The sequence below is a fragment of the Talpa europaea genome (genome assembly GCF_964194135.1).
Source record: "Talpa europaea genome assembly, chromosome: 5".
Classification (NCBI taxonomy): Eukaryota; Metazoa; Chordata; class Mammalia; order Eulipotyphla; family Talpidae; genus Talpa; species Talpa europaea.
Window position 1 is genome coordinate 134,442,637 of NC_140071.1, and position 10,964 is coordinate 134,453,600.

At 42.4% G+C, this 10,964-nt stretch overlaps 1 protein-coding gene across 3 annotated transcripts in view; it reads right to left on the reverse strand.

Moving 5' to 3' along the window:
• Positions 1 to 10,745, reverse strand: part of SLIT2 (slit guidance ligand 2) — a gene marked incomplete at both ends in the record, with an annotated part of 302,355 nt that extends 291,610 nt beyond the window's left edge. For all 3 annotated transcript variants that reach the window (XM_084234111.1, XM_084234110.1, XM_084234109.1), the window contains 3 exons: positions 6,526 to 6,597; positions 7,740 to 7,811; positions 10,567 to 10,745. In XM_084234111.1, the coding sequence (XP_084090237.1) occupies positions 6,526 to 6,597; positions 7,740 to 7,811; positions 10,567 to 10,745 (323 nt within the window). The remainder of the gene's footprint in view (positions 1 to 6,525; positions 6,598 to 7,739; positions 7,812 to 10,566) is intronic.
• Positions 10,746 to 10,964: the final 219 nt, after the last annotated feature.

Below are 10,964 nucleotides of genomic sequence, written 5' to 3' on the forward strand. Positions count from 1 at the left end.
ATTCTATTTCTCATACATAAGTACTCCCTTCTCAGGTAAATTTCCACTTGTCTTTTTAAAATATTTTTATTCTTACATTTTTAAAGCAAACATGCTGAACATTTAGCTGGGACTAGATGCATACCATGAAATTTATATTTTCAGCAGTGATATTAATGAAAAATTCATGGGTATACTCTGGTAGAAAAATAGATTATTATTAATCTAAATGTTCTTTCCTCTTTACATTCCTTACTTCTCAGTATTTACATGTAGATTCAGAGAAATAGCAAGAAAAAACTCTGAATCAAAATTCAAAGGGGATTTTGTACTTTCTATATACTCTTCTATTGATCATCTCCTATAAGAAAAAAAAATCAGAATAAAAGTCATGGTAAATATGGAGGCATAAGAGTCAGATTCATTGTCCACATTTTATTGTCTCCGTAAGTTAAAGTAAGTCCTTAACTCTGCTTCTGAGAAAGAGGAAGATATGGAAATGTATAATCAGCATCATTGCCAAGTATGTGAGAAGCATCTGGTGAAACGTGTACCTTTTCTTCCTGAAACCATGTGCTGTCACCCTGAGCCATCTTGATGATCTCAGCTCTCAAGATGAGGACACTGGAGTTTTGAAAGACAAGCAATTTGACCCAAATCTCACATGAGATTGAAGCCAAGGATTTCTGACTGTCACACTTACCTACTGGTTCTGATTCTGAAAGGGAAAGAAGAGAGGTGTTCCTCTCTGTTCAGAAAACATCATCGACAGAACCGCCAGAGACTTTCCCCCATTTTTTTGTGGAACGCCAGGCAACAACATATAAAATGAAATGGTGCCTGAGCAACTTGTGCTCCTCTGCCAGAGTTTTCAGCAGTTGTACAGTTAAAGCTCCAGAACCACCTGCCCGCATTCAGGGTAAATGGTGCAAACAGCACAATCAAGTAATTTTTTGTAAATATTATCTAAAGGCGATATTCCAATTGTATCAATAACCAAATCTTCATTCTCAAAGTGTTTTCACCAATATCACTTCCTGTCCAGCCGACCTTAAAGGGCTTTGAAAATAAGAGCAATATATATATGTATGTATGTATATGTACATATAAAGTCCCTGCAGAAAAGTCTCTCATGCCATGTAAAATTGTGAAAGTCAGTCTAGAAGACATGATTCAAGCAGAAAGGTATCCAACAGGAATGAAAGACTGAATTCAATGTAAAATATTTGACATTCGCTGCTTCCACAAATACATTGCAACAGTGCAAACTAAACGAGGCATTTCAGGGGAGGTATAAAGGACACAGCATCCAGCAAACACTGTCACAAAGGATGAGCCCAAAACAGATGTGGGAAAAATAAACAGCCTTGCTGCTTCAGAATTTATACAACAGTCCACAGAGAGCAAACAGGCCTTCTCACCACCGCTCAATGTCTAGGCCCATAAAAAACACTGCATGAGAAACCCTCTCAGATGAATTCCATGTCCTGCTAACCTTCTAGGAGTGTACTCGCATTAAAGTTTTATATGATGTAAATGTAATTTAAAATAGTCCCATGTATTAGAAACAGGTGAGAATAAGGGACATTTAAAGGCTTCCTAGATTACGTGAAGCATATGCTTGATCATCTAGAGCATTTTTATCTCATGTAGTCTACGCACTGCCTGTTAGTAAGTCTGATGTGTTCTTAAAGAAACTTTCCCAAGAAAATATCTCAGTGACTTTAAACTTGGCTGTAAAGACACCAGGAAACAATCCTTTTGAGATGGGCTCCCAGTCTTTCTGGGGAGATTAGCCCTGTTAGGAAGTGTTGGGTGTTGCCTGAAAACTTGGGAGGATTAGTCCGAAGAGGGATGCGTTATATCCATGATGAAGAGGGGTAAGGGGTGCTTTCCCGCAGACCTGGGCCCAACATGCTCTCCACTTGAACGCTTGCAGCAACTGACAACTAACCCCAGCACACGACGGACTCAGCCTGACCCAGGCTGGTGACTGATGTTGTGCGTGCAGAGAATGATTCAGAAGTAAACTTGTCTTTTCAGAGACTCTTTCACAAGAGTGCAATAATGTATGTATGTACGTACAGGGACCAAGAACTTTTGTGAGCTTGTCTGAAACCTGCAGCTTTTCATAGGATTACGCTGCAGCCATTAAAGTTCTATTTATGGCCTTTTAAGGAGATACAGGCCACTTCTTGCTAACACAAATGCAAATCCACCCAATGTAGGTTCTGTGGTAAAACATTTTCGAAACTGAAATGAGTATTTTCTTTATAGCAACTTAGTAGAGACTTGAAGAGAGCTAAGTGAACAGGTTTATTTTCCAGGATGCTTACATGTCTTTATTTCAGTCATGATTTCAGGACTCATTTTTCGAGAAAAAAATGAACATCAAATGACAAAGAGGCTAGAACAAAATGTAATTTCAAATGCCAAGTTTTCAGATGAAAGATACTAAAACTTTTAGAGGATAAAGCTGTTTGTCTTAGAAGCACACCGTTATCAGTAGGAAAAGACCAGTATAAGCCCTTACCTTTACACTTCTGCAATTTCCTTATATCAGAAAGTGAATGAAAAAAATCTACCTAGATTTTCTATGGTATGCTCTTGGTTCTCCTCAACATAATCAAGGCATAAACCATATTTCAATGCGCATATAAGCATCTCCTTACAGCTATGACAAAAGATCCAAAAGTTTTTTTTGACAACCCTGTAAAGTTTCAATCACTTTCTCACACTCTTGTATTTGTGTTAGCAAGATATTTGCAAAAATAAGATGATTCTCACTAGTAAAGCCCAGAAGTGGCCTGGATCTCCTTAAAAGGCCATAAACAGAACTTTAATGGCTGCAGCATAATCCTATGAAAAGCTGCAAGTTTCAGACAAGCTCACAAGTTTTTGGTCCCTGTACATACATATATATTATATATTTATATCCCAGGCCATTATGCACCAGCCTAGAAATACCCTGAATCGATAATTAATAATTCTGCATGGAGACTTATTTGCAGGCATCTTCTGTGAAGTATATAAAAGAAAAATATATGTCACATATGTTCCAATTTTTCAATGTAGCTTCAATGTAGTTTATTCTTCTTAATTAATATCCATTGATTTAACTAGTCCCTTCATTACATTCTGTGTCATTTGAACAGTTTGATTAAGCAACATGAGACCTGGGAATACAACCTGTGTGGTGCCCATTCTCAAGGCTTTCATCCCAGGTAAGCAGGTGCTACTGCATCACTGAGCATCCCAGGAAGGCTGCCTCTCTGCACTCTGCTCACGTGAAGTCTAGGGGTACAGCAGCAAACTGGCAAGGCAGGAAGTAGTGTGTGCTCACGGTGTGTAGGCGTGATTAAAACTTATTGCTTTCACAGTGATTCAGAACCATATTCTCGTGATGAACAAATCATCTCATGGCGTTTTCCATACAACAGGAAGAAGGGAGGAGGGATAGAGGGACAGAGGGAGGCAGGGATGCTAGAAAAACAGGTGAGGAGGAAGGTAGAAAGGGAGGAAGGGAGTACGTGAAGATGTTAATACCCATATATTTCTCAACATTTTGATCGATAATCTTGTATTTCACAGATTCTCTGAAGTGGAAAAAAATCTTCCATTTTATACTTATAATGCTTATATTTACAAAGAATGGCTTTTTCATTCCATGCCAAAGTTAAGTTCCATTTCATAACATGATCCTGTTTCTTACAGATTAAAAGTTGGATTTCTAAAAAGGTATAGGATTTCATTTTATTTTTGGATTTTTCTTGTTTCTCTAGCTCAAGTTAAACTATCAACAACAAAAAAAGAAAAAAACGTATAATTTTAAAATATTCACAAAATATTTGAACTTATTTTGATTCTGTCATTTTAAAATGAAAAATAATTAGAACCATAAATTGCACACAAATAAAATTCATGTTTTTATTTTGTTTTGTTCTTCACACAAAGAATAAAGATGAACTACTATATATATTGTATAAATGTCATTTACAACATAAACCTGCATTTATACATCTTTTCATAATTTAGACTCTGAATTGAAAACTTTACATCTAATATGCTGGGAGCACATAAGACAGCAGAACATATAATTAGTTAAAAGTTAATTCATTGATACTTCCTAGCTCTTACATTGTCTCTTGCAGCATTTGAAAAGAAAAAAAAAAAGCATGTGATGCTAATGACACCACCTACAAAAATAAGGATATAAACCACAGGCCATAGTGATTTGATTATGGAACTCTCTATGTAATTTTTTTTATTATTTATATTTCTTAAAACAATATCTTGAACAAAACTGAAAAGAATCTGTTTCACAACAACTTAAATGCATTCTTTAGCAAAACTACCTTGCCATTTCATGTATGTAAAAAGAAAATAAATATTTGAAAAGTATATCCGCAATGTTCCTAAGAAATAGTTTTGAATTCCAGAGTCCCAAGGAGATGAATTGGCTGTCAGATAACAATGTGCTTCCATCAGATGGACTTGGCAGTTGTAAACAAAAGGAATTTTCTCAGCTTTTCCTCACAAATATGAAATATTTGCTCTCGACCAACAGCTGGGGTGATTTAAAGAAGTCCTGCATATATATTAGTTTTCATTCAAAATTACAAATCCTCCTTTACCCCCCCAAACATCTGACTGCCTCTTAGTAGAGTAGAAAATTGTTCTGAGATGAAGTGACATTCCCAGGGGAAGTAAAAGTCAAAAAACTAGTACCTACTTACAGCTCTAATCAAGTTTCAGATCAGAAAGCATCTAGTTAATAATTTTTGGAAAAAAGTTAATTTATTCAAGATGAAAGTTCAAATGATACTCCAAAGTCACTTGAAAAACAGGGAGGAAGTTTGTTTTGTTCTAGTGTTTCGGAAACATTTAAAACTGTAATGTAACCAAAACAGAGGCTTCGTGAAAAGACACTGAGACCTCCTCATAATTTGGAAGTTGTTTAAGAGTCAAAGTACATCTGTTCCATGGGATGGTCAAAAGTTATTCCTCAAAAAGTTGTTGTGTAAGTGATCATTTTAAATTATGTATTCATCTCCCCAAACCTTGAAGTTACAGTGATAACATTTTTGATAAGTGAATTAAAATTACCTTTGAAAAATACCTTTGCAAGGTACGCGCTAGGAATTATCTATTCACATATGTCCACGAGAGAGATCAAAGAATACGTATGTTCGAGTACTCTTATAGATTAAGAGATAGGTTATGACCTTAGGAACTGTGTTATGAACTTCACCAAATGTTTAGCTCATTTTTCTTCTCCCTCGTGCCCCTCAAAACCAGCTCCAAATAGTGATTTTAAATTTATTTCGAATCCCACAAATATTCCCTATAATGCGATCTTTATCATGGACAAAGTTTTCTAGTAAAATAAACTATAGACATCTCTATGTTGCATGTTACTTGTGGTAAAAATGTAGCCTGCATAGTGTATTCACAAGTATCTTACAGTTTACAAGCCCTTTTTCTACTTACAGACAAATGCACAGAATTAACGCCCACCCTTGGGTCTAATAAATCTGAATGTGTGCCATGTCTAAAATGAACTGTATGTTTCATTAAGTAAATTTTTTATTTTTACCTAAAGTGACTATTAAAGCAGACGTGGAAACTTATGAAAATAATTGTTGCTACTTTTAATAGCAGTTGCTTGCCCTTAAAATGCAAACCTTATTAAGCTGGAATTATCAAGACATAGGAGACCAAATTCATACTTTGGATCACAAAATCTACAACATAGTCTAACTCCTTCAGACAGAGATTTTGTCTTTTGTAGATATACATTGTAGACATAAAGCAACAATGACCTTTAAATAATGTCTATCAATCCAGAAGGTTTTGTGTCTGAAAAAAATAAAAATATATTTTAAAGTCCAAAGTCTACAATTGTTCTTCTTGGGAAAAAGAGCCAGTGCAAAAATATCCACTCTCTGATAACATAATTCTTACTTTCATTTCTTGAAATTCCTTTTCCAGTGGAAATATTTAGCAAGCCAATATAAAATAATGAAATCAAACTATAAACAGCAGCTATTAGCAATGTTCATCTTAAGAGTCAAATATCAGGAAGCAAGTCTTTTTCACAAAGAATTTAAAATTGTTCTTCAGAGGTCACTAATGACACACAAAGCAAGGGCATGGGAATTAAAATAACTATTAGCAAACCTCTTCTTTGCCATAATCCACCACAAATGCAAATAAAACACCACCTTTCTTCACACATTAGCATATAAAAAACCTACATGAACAATATGAAAAGCATGTACACCTCTGAGCAGCAAAGCCATGGCTGTCAAAGGGAATAAATGTTTCAGGAAAGTCAATCTGTATATTTGAGTTTTACTACAAGTTAGTACTCTTCATGCAAAAATCCCACCATTTCTAAATGATTCCCAAAACCACTTATTCACCCTCTTTTTCCTGTCAGTTTTTCAAGACTACGACATGAAATTGAAGACAGGATCCTTGAAATGCAAGTGTCTTTAAAGCTATAGTTAATGTTGTCATAAGTTTGGAATTGAAAATACTTACAGTCTCTCAAGTTCTTTAAGATCCTGGAATGCTCCTCTTTCAATGGTGCTAATCTTATTCTCCATAAGCTGACTGAAATGCAAAGTATACCAGGAGTCTTAATGTTACAGCTCACCATCTGAGTAAGTTTCAATTCAGCAACTGAAAACTTGGAACCACCTTCCCTTTGTAATGTTAACTATGACAACTATGACGCGGGTTTGAGATTCAATATCAAATGAATCAGAAGGGGAAATAGTGTCCACATCACAAAACTCTCTTTAAAAATGCTAGCACAGTTTCTCACAAAATTTCCTAGTTCTCTAACTCTGCACTTAAAGGACAGTTAAGTCCTAAAGCACGACAGCTATGTGGGCTGTTTTGGGGGAACTGAATTCTTACCCAAATGTGTCAATACATAGTAATTCATCAAACAGACTTCAATTCACTTAAGGACACATCAGAAACTGCAGGAGTTTATAATGGTCAAAATGTCTCCTCTAAAAGATGGCCACTGAATACACAATGAACTAGAGTACATGTTCATTGTGATGTAAACATTTACAAAGCTGTGGGTAAGAACAATTTTATAAGACTCTGAATCTCAAATGATGGTGTACTCACCACTAATTTATCCAACTCATTAAAGAAGTAGTAACAATGCAACAAGTTTATAATGGCTACAAAAACATAAAATACAGGAAATAATTCAAAAAAAGACCAATGGATTATTCCAGAAAAACCTTTTCCTCCTAAAACTGCCAAAAATGGGTGGCTTGACTTTAATGTTAGAAATTGTAGCTAATTGCTATTTGTTAGAAAAGCCTGAACATTTTCATATTAGTAATAAAACGCAGGCCCACTTAAATTTTTCCTAGTTAGTCTCAAATCCTAAGTGTATCAAATGTCTCACATTACTTATTCATATTGTGAAAGCAATTATTCTACATTTTTATAAGCATGAGGCACTTATGGTATGGTAGAGCAAACATTTGAGGTCATTTTTATAATATTGTTTCTATGGCATGCATCCAGTCTTAAAATAAAACCCTACCTTTTTATTAAAAGTTGTAGTACAGTGATAAACAAGAATAAAAAGGAAACCAAAATCTAAACTTTTTTTTGTTTGTTTCTGTCACTGGGACTGTTTTAAAAGCAACCTGTCATGACTCAAAAATAGGAAACCTTAAAAACAAAAGAGAATTCTTCAAAACACAGAAGAAGAACATACTTACAGAACTCTTAGATGCCGAAGACCAGCAAAGTCCGTCTTGGAGATCCGGGTGATATTGTTGCCATTCAAATCCCTAAGAAGAAACAAGAAAATGAAAGCTCCGTTTTATTTCTATCAATACCTGGCTCAACAAAGGGACATCTAAACTACAGTAGAACTTTAAACATAAAGTGGTTTATGCAGTACAAGTCAGAGAAGGAAATAACATCTGAAAGGATTTTTTTTTTTTTTAAGTGATTCTTAAGTTTACAGAGCCCATGCTTGCTGGCATGTGACAGGAAAAAAAGAAGTGATTACGTGAGCCCCAAACAGTCTCTTGCGTATGTATGGGGGTGCTGTCAATGTTTGTTTTTATAACGAGCTGTATATTAATCTCACAGGTATTCTGCTGTTTCACTATCATTGGCAAGCCCACCTCCCCCCTTACAGTCCTGGTCAGGAAGTTAACCTAACAATTCCCCAATACCATCCAGGAAGAAATTTAAAAAAAATTCAGAAGCCCTGTCCTTAGGTGGCAAGGTGGCTAAACTTCCGAGGCAAAGAAATAAAGCTAGCCTGCCATCAGAAGGTCTGCACTTCAAAGATTTGCATTCACAGGCATTTACCTTCCAACAACTCCATGTTTGTGTGAAAACTAAACTCTTCTTTTGCTGTTCAGGGGCCCCCAGCTGGGACTGTAAAGTGAAATCTACTAGCCAGAGTCATCAGGGAAACAGTCGCCAGGCCCTGATATTTTTGTCAGATTTTACCACCCAGTTCCTCCCCCAACAGACCCTTTTCTGGAATCCTTGGTCCAGATCTAAACTCGCCCTGGTTCCCAGCGTTTCAAGTAAAACCCAGCTTTGCTGAGGTTTCAACATTCTCCTTCCTGGAAGCTGAGTTTTCCTTTACCTTTGACTTAAAAACACTGGGTTTGAAATCCGTACTCAAAGTGTTTATTTGGCCAGAGATAGAAATGGATAGGCCAGTATACTAAGTAAACTATTTTCTGAAAACTTGAGATCCCTCCCAGCATCATTCCCCGCCAGAACCTGAAACTCAACTGCTGTTTTCCGGAGTGCAAACGCTTTTTAAGTAAGACGTGTGAGTGCTTACACTTTAAACCCTTCTGAACGGCATGAAATGACACGTGCTAGGACCCAGTTCTGTACTGCTGCCCCCCCCCCTTGTTCCCCAGCCCACTTTCAAGGATGAGCAAAGTACCATCAAGTTGTTCTGCCATGATAGGGGCCTCTTACAAGCTATCAGATTTAATTAACCTGAGTCGATGACCGCCCCTCTCCACCCCCAAATGTGAAAAGTGGTAGTTCACATTTGGATACTTGGACAAGACAGCCTTGCTGGGGTCCCCAACTTGCCCAGGGCCACAGGCCTGTAAAGGAGGGGGAAATAGTAGGGGGGCGGCCTGTGAGGGCAGGGGCGAGAAGCCTTTTGCAAAGGTTCACGGAGACTCAACTCTGGCTTTTAAACTGCGGGCGACCAAATTGATCATTAGCTCAGAAGAGGCTGGCAGCGCAGTGGGCCGCGCGGGTGGAGACGTGCGCTACGACCTGGGCATCTCCGCCGGGGGCAGCCCTCTCACCCCGAGGACGAGGAGGCCACCGGACCCAGCCCGGGGCGACCGCCCCGCGCCCCGCGCGCCCCGCCGGCCCACGCGCCCCGGCCAGAGCCCCGCGCCCAGAGCGCCCGGGCAGCGCGGGGCGGCGGCCTCGGCGCGCACAAAGAGAATGGCCTCCGGGCTCCACTTGGCTGCACTGGGGGAGGGAGGGTGCCCACGAGGGGCGCGGGGGCCGTCAGCACGGGGTCTGCGATGACTTCTTCATTAGAGACTCGCAGAGACGGGGAGGCGGGGATGTCTGCGGGCAGCAGAGCGCGAAGAGGAGGAGAAGCGCAGCCGCTGCCCTGTGAAGGGGCGCAGAAACTGCCAGAAAGGTGGACTGGGGTTACTGGGGCTCAGCTGGAAAGGTCGGAAGAGGCAGCCGAGGCCGCCGGGGAGCCGCAGCCGCCCGCCCCGACCGGCTGGCGCGGAGGGAGGCCTGCCCCAACTTCGCCTCCACGAGGGCACTCGGTCTTACACTGCAGTCACCACCACCACCCCCCCTTGGACAGGTCCCTGGGGGCCCTCGGCCGCAGCCGCCTCCTTGGGGCGCTGGGGGGCGGGGGAGGAGTTGCGGACAGCTGCGCAGGGTCCCTGCGCTGTCCGGAGAAACCCCTTCCCGGCGCGGCCTGGGCGCAGCGCCCTCGAGAGGACGCGGCCGCCCCACGACCCTTCTCCCCTGTCCACATCCCCAGGAGAGCGACCCCAAACCACAGAGTGGAGGCTTCTCTCTCTCTGGGGACCCGCCGCTAGGACGCCCGCACCCGGGTCCGCTCTCCGCTCCGCGCGACCCCAAGGCGACCGGCGCCGAGCCTGTGCCCAGACACAGACCCTCGCGCGGTGCCAAGGTGACTCCGTTCACCGAGTCTGGGGGGCCAAGTCGCGCCTCCCTGGCTCGGGGCCGTGCGCTCGCGGTGGTTCCCCATCCCGCCGCATCCGCAGCCCCCACACAACTCCCGCACCTGGCTGCGCGGGGCCGCACGGGCACCCGCGCCTTCGGACGGCCCAGCGCAGCCGCCGGCGGGTCCGCCCCTCCTGGGGCAGTGGCCCCTCCCCGGGCAGCGCCCTCCCACCCTCCCCGCTGCCGGAGAGTTCGATCCTCGGGCGCGGGTATCCGCGAGCTAGCGGGGGCCACCTCCAGGGACAGGTCCCCGTGCCTCTGGGGCCCTCCAGGCTCAACGCAGGGGGTGCGCGGCGCGGTGGGGGAGGGGTGGGGGGGATCCATACTCACAGCCTCTCGGTGTTGCGGGGGATATTCCTGGGCACGCTGCGCAGCGCCAGCCCGTGACAGTCCACCGTGCTGCCCGAGCAGGAGCACTGCGCCGGGCACGCCTGCGGCGCCACCTCGCTCAGGATCGCCAGCACTAACCCCAGCGACAGGGGCAGCGTCTGCCAGCCGACGCCGCGCATCTTCCCCCGTCGCCTCCTCGCCCGCTGGCGCCAGGGGTTTTCTCTTCAGCGAGCTGCTCCGCGCGCAACGCGCTGTGTCTGCGGCCCAGCGCCTGGCGCGAAGCTCGCAGCCCGGAGCGTCCGCGTAAATGTGCACAAAATAACACGAAGTAACAGCGATAACGTTCAAAGCAGCAGAGTTGACACAGGTACACGCCTCCCACCTGCCCACCGCCCCCC